General features: G+C 33.3%; 1 protein-coding gene across 1 annotated transcript; it reads left to right on the forward strand.

Annotated features, from left to right (window-relative positions):
* The first annotated feature begins 1,386 nt into the window (after positions 1-1,386).
* LOC125996074 (olfactory receptor 2G3-like) lies at positions 1,387-2,322 on the forward strand. Its single transcript, XM_049765033.1, has one exon. The coding sequence runs from the start codon at positions 1,387-1,389 to the stop codon at positions 2,320-2,322; it is 936 nt and encodes a 311-aa protein (XP_049620990.1).
* The last annotated feature ends 4,173 nt before the right edge of the window (positions 2,323-6,495 follow it).

The following is a 6,495-nucleotide window of genomic DNA, read 5'->3' on the forward strand; positions in this document are numbered from 1 at the left end:
TGCTTGAATGTAGCTTCAAGTCGATCTTAACTATTCACAAAACTTCTTCCTTATACACAGAGAGTTAACTATGTATCTATATGAAGACTAAGTGTTTTAATTTTTGTTCCATGTAATCATTCTGTTATATGTATAGCATATCATCACTGCATATATTTTAATATAACAATTTTTGTAAGTTATCCCTTAGTATAGTAATAAATGAAATCAAAAATAGTATTCATCTAATTTAATGTACCATTTTATTTTTAAAAATTTAAATATACTCAAACAAAAGAACAACTTTCACTTTTCAAAAAAAGTATATGATTCAATGTGATAAGGTAATTTTCAGAGAGCACATATATTGATATTATTAAAAAATAGTAAGGGAGCAAATGTGATAGATTATATTATAATTCTGAATTTTTATTGTACAAAAGAAAGTAAAATAGGTGACAAAATATTTTTTAATGACTTTGCCAAATTACAGTTTATCCCTAAATTAAAAGAAATAAAATAATTTCGGTGCTTGAGATTGAAACCAGGGAATCACAATCGCAGTGCCAAAGTTCTGCCATGGAGTCACATATGTGGCCCTTTAGCTTTATTATTTCAAACTTTATTTTTATAAAATGTTTCCAGTAAAAGCATTTGTGCTGTGTGAAGTGGTGTCTACATCTGAATTTGTGTCTGTCTTTGTGTGCTGTCTCACAAATATCTTTCAATATCAAATTTAAGTGAAATCTGCAATTTTGTGGTAAAGTATGCAGCTGATAAAAATTATAAAATTGTTTCACTTTCCTTTATGTTGATATTCACTTGTGGGACACCTTACTGGATTAGATTAGTGGTAAGGACAAAGAGAAAACCTAAACATATTTGGAGAAAGACTAAACATATTTTGCATGTAGGAAGCCTAGTTTCGATCCCCAGGATCATCCCCAAACAACCAAACAATAAAAATTGTATAATATCATAATCTACCTAGAGTCATAAATATGTTCTCCTTATTTTTATGCTATATTACTTCATTGTTATACATTAATTTTTGCATCATGAATTCTGTTAAAAAAGACAATTACCACTCATAGCCAATTTCTTATTGGACATTTAGGTCAATCTAACCCTAATCTTTTTCCCTTCTTTGAACAAAATGGTATAACTCAAACCAGAAGCTTTAATGTTAATTATTAAGACATTAAGAATGTAACACTTGTATTTTGAGACAGAAATGAAAATCAACAAATGAATTTGTAATCAGTAATGAAAAAATTTTTCTTTCAGTGGAACCTCACGAAGCAAACTATTTCATAGAAGAATTCACTGCAAATATGGTGAGCAAATAGTAATCTTATTTTACTTGAGAGAATTCCTTGTGTCCATTTTCATCTTTTTAAAAGACCAATGGACCAAAACAATGAGACAGATGCTGCCTATTTTGTCTTGCTTGGATTTTCAGATCAGCCCCGACTAGAGATCATTCTTTATGTGGTAGTTTTGGTCTCTTATCTTATGACACTCGTGGGCAACTCAGCCATCATCCTGGTCTCCCGTCTGGACTCCAAACTCAATACACCCATGTATTTCTTCCTCACCAATCTCTCCTTTCTTGACCTTTGCTTCACTACCAGCATTGTCCCTCAGTTGTTGTGGAATCTGAAGGGGCCAGCCAAAACCATCACATGGACCGGCTGTGCCATTCAACTCTACGTATCCCTATCCCTGGGATCCACGGAATGTGTCCTCCTCACCATCATGGCATTTGACCGCTACGTAGCTGTCTGCAAACCTCTCAACTACACCACCATCATGCACCCATCCTTCTGCAAGGCCTTAGCAGGGGTGGCCTGGCTAAGTGGGGTTGGAAACACTCTCATCCAAGGAACTATCACCCTTCGTCTGCCTCGCTGTGGACATTACCGGCTGCAGCACTTCTTATGCGAAGTGCCTGCCATGGTTAAGTTGGCCTGTGTTGACATACATGCGAATGAGGTCCAGCTTTTTGTGGCCACGCTGGTTCTCCTCCTCATTCCTATGTTATTGATCCTGGTCTCCTACGGATTCATTGTGCAAGCAGTGGCCAAAATTAGGTCAGTGCAAGCTTGGCGCAAGGCCCTGGGGACCTGTGGTTCCCATCTCATCGTGGTTTCCCTCTTCTTTGGGACCAGCTCGGTCATCTATATTCAGCCAAAGAGGTCCTATGGACCTGTACAAGGGAAGTTTCTCACACTCTTCTACACCGTTGTAACTCCTACCCTCAACCCACTCATCTACACTCTTAGGAACAAGGATTTTAAGGGAGCTCTGAGAAGATTGGTGGGAAGTAAAAATCAGGGTTAGTGTCTTTCTGTGCTGCAAAGTGATTGAAGAAGTAAATCATTAAATAAAGAAATGTGTTGATTAGTATGTACACACAGTATGATTGACTTAAATGGTTGGAAAACAGTGACATTTAGATACAACTGGAAACTCATGGTTATGTGTGTGAAAATAAATGCTTATTTTTTTTAAATATCGCCCCTTTATGTACGCAAAAAATGACAAACTGAAATTTATGAGTCTCATACTTTTAATTTAGATATGACTATAGAATTATAGCTTTTCTGGCTTCCAAGTAAATTTAGTGTCATTGTATTCAACACCCTACCTAAATAAAATTTTTGTTTCATGTAATATGAGATTCTTTTTTACCCGAATGGCTGTAGGATATTGATTTGATTTTAGGTACAACATTTAGGATTGAATAGAGAAATTAATTTAGACTTTTTCCATTGAGACAAATCATTTTTTCTCTGACTAATTTTGCTTTTTCCTTTCTTAATTTGTGTAAAAGAATATTTGGTCCCTATAATACACCTAGTACAATTCATCAGACAAGTTAAGTATTTGTGATTTTTTTATAATTACTTAAATAATTTTCAGGTGATGCCAATATTTTTCTTTTGTCTTTCTATTTGCTTGAATTGATTACTTCTGCTTTATGTAGCCAACACAGTTCAAATCTACATCACACATACTATTTCTTATTTTCTCAGGAAACATATCTTCTGTTTTCCAATGATATAGCCATCTATCTTAGAAATTATTTAATAGGAAAGATTTATTATCTAAGTTTCACCTATGAAAACAGAGGACTTAGATCTGAACTCTGTGAATATTATTTTTTAAAGAAATATTAATTGTATCATTTTGGAGAGCTGTTTTAAAGATAGATTTGAAAGAAAAAGTTTAAATACAAAATGTCTATTATATTTTGTGGCAAATTTGTGATCGAAAAATTCTCACTTGTGGAATAATATTGAGGACATGATTATAATTTGTGATTTGGTGTCCTAGCAGCTACTATCCCAAATCACTCCTGTTTGAATAAATAAGTGAATTTTCATAATATTTACTGGTTTTAGTTTAGTAAAATAATTGCTCACACTTGATTTTTAAAAATTGGACATTTTTTACTTCTTTACTTAGATTTAAGGTAGATTGGGATAAAGTGAGAAAAAGGGGAGGTATATATTTGTTTTATTGTTAGTAATGTAAAGATGTATTTATTTATTCTGCAGAGGAAAGGTATTATTGTATTGAACTTTTTAATAAATTAAAATATAAATTAAATTAATAGTCAATAAAATCAATTTAATCCATTTATCTCTTTTTGTTGACATTCTTTCATCACAATGACAAATTACAATATTTTCGCTATTTTTTTTTTACATTGAACACAAAGAAAACTACAACTCCACAAACTAAGATTTGTCATTAAATCTACACAACTGAAAAATACTCTGTAGGAAAAGTCAATCTAATTGCAAGATTTGACCTCTGGGCAATTATAGCACTCTCTAAATGCCCAGAGATCCAGGAACTATGCTTCTTCCAAAGAGACATCATGACCTAACCTCTAGTGACCAAGAAATATTGAAATGGAGACTTATTTTTTTCTGTACATAGATGACATTTTCCTAAAGGCAACTGCTTACTGAGCTCAGACTTGAAGCTGAGTTTCAATTGCTAACACTTGCCTGTATGTTGAAAGAAGAAACTGTTAACTATGCTCTGGTGAGTTTTCTCAGCTGCAGGAAGCTAGAATATGCTGAGGAAGGTAATGCTCAGAAGTTACTGAGAGTTAATGGGTGAGAGGAAGCCCGTCATTGTTCTTTACTTTTGAAATCTGAAATAAAATGTCTGAGCTCTAAAATTCTCACGAAAACAAGGTATATGAGAAAGAAAATAATAAACTACTATATCAAGAAAATTTTGTGGGTGTTGCTCACATTTTCTAAAATGTCTCTTTATGTGATGAATAGCAATAATAGAGTGGGAATATATAACTGGATGACAAAATTTGATACTGACATTAATATTCACTGGTGCTATAAACCTCTTCTAAAATATATAAGATAACTTTGTACATCAGCTGAAAGGTCTGGAATGCATTGTTTGAACTTGCTAAACAAATATAGTTACTGAGAGTACATTTTTTTAGTTTTGGTACTATACTTGGTGATGTTCAAGGGCGACTTCTGGTTCTGTACTCAGAAATTACTCCTAGAAGTGCTCAGGATGCTGCAGAATAAATCTAGGTTTACTGAATACAAGATAAGTGCCCTACCCACTACCTACTATACTAGTCCAAATCTAATTATTTTTTGTTTGTTTGTTTGTTTTTTTGGGCCGCACCCGGTGAGGCTCAGGGGTTACTCCTGGCAATGCGCTCAGAAATCGCTCCTGGCTTGGGGGACCATATGGGACGCCAGGAAATCGAACCACAGTCCTTCCCAGGCTAGTGCAGGCAAGGCAGATGCCTCACCGCTCCACCCCACTGCCCCCCTTTTAAGCATAGTAATTATTTTAAAGAGAGAACAAAAATAAATATATTTTCCTTCTTTACAATGCAGGGATCACAGAGAAAAATTGAAAGAGAAAAAAAAAGAGACAAAGCTTCCTTTACATCTAGTTACTAAAGTTTTTTTATTTCTTCTGTTTCTTAGGGAAAAAAATCAGACAGAAAGAAATTTAATAAAACCCTGTGATAAGTATGGGAATGGCTACCATTCAGAAAATTGGAGTACAAAGTATGTATAACAAAAATAACTAGTGAAATTCACTTGCCCCATATAAAACACTTGTTATATTTTAAAATAACAAAAAAGGTGATAAGATATAGTATTTAAGTTATACCTTGTTATAAGATAGTACATATGTAGAGATCAATGAAATAGTGGATTTAATGATATGACAAATAAGCACAATTTGGGATCTACACTCAAAGTAGAGAGTATAAAGCACTTTGATATTTCATATAAGAAAAAAATTAACCACTATTTTTAGATTAAAAATTCAATTATAGTTTTAACAACATTGCTGTAATATTTTTAATATTTATGGTTTTGAAATACAAACTCTTCAATATCACCAAATCGTCCAAGACCATTTAATACTTTGCTAAGTCACTGCTAGTCTAACTCCTCCCGGAGCCTCATCCACTCTCCTCCCCTCATTTCCTGGTAATTTCAGTCTCATAACCAAAGGTCAGGGGGATTATCATCATTTGAAAGTCTATTTCCTTGTTTTCTTCCTCATATTCCAGTAATTGAGATAACCTGGCATTTGTTCGTATCCCTCTAACTTGTTTCACTTAACCTGATGCTCTTGAACAAATAGGACAAATTGCATTTTCTTATATATGTACGTAGTTCTATGATGTAATATTCCACAATTTTTAAAATCTATCAGTTGCTTGACATTTTAGTCTTCTCCATATCCTTGCTATTGTATTTAGATTTGCAATTAACATAGAGGAGCATATATCTTTTTGAGTTAGTGTTTCATTTTTTTTAAGGATTAAAAACCAAGACATGGATTTACTGGATCATCATATGGAAGCTCTATTAACACTTTTTTGGAGAAGTTTTTACTACTGTTTTCTGGAGAGGCTGAATCAGAGCTACTCCCATCATCAGTAAATGTGGGTGAGAGTAAGTTTTTTATTTTTCATTTTAGGTGATTGATATCTCATAAAACAAAATAAAAAAGTATTTTACAATGGTACAGAAGAGCAACTAAGATGACACTCTGAGTTCTTCCATTTTTACCTGTTATGATTATATTATGATTTTTAATTGTTCTGTTTTTTGGGCCATATATGGCAGTGATCACGAGTTACTCCTGACTCCACACTCAGGACTCATGCCTGGAAGACTCAGGAGACCATCTGGAATACCAGAGATCAAACCCAGGTTTGCCTCATTCAAGGCAAATGCCTTATCTGCTGTGATATTGCTCAGGTCCCTGTTTTTATTACTTGTATTAACTTAAATGGCAACAGCAAATTAGATTTTAATGGATAGATATTTTTATTTTATATAAAATGCAATTTGTATTCATATACTAAAACTCACACAGGTTAGGACCAAATGTAATATATATATCTTTATATGTTACATACATAATGGCATACTATAGTTGTTGAGGCAGAAAAGAAATATATTCAAGATTATAGAGGTAACAAAGAAA

Source organism: Suncus etruscus, chromosome 18 (genome assembly GCF_024139225.1).
Source record: "Suncus etruscus isolate mSunEtr1 chromosome 18, mSunEtr1.pri.cur, whole genome shotgun sequence".
NCBI lineage: Eukaryota > Metazoa > Chordata > Mammalia > Eulipotyphla > Soricidae > Suncus > Suncus etruscus.

Bases quoted from the DNA above. Each gene is read 5' to 3' on its own strand.
- LOC125996074 (XM_049765033.1), top strand. From the start codon at position 1,387: ATGGACCAAAACAATGAGACAGATGCTGCCTATTTTGTCTTGCTTGGA.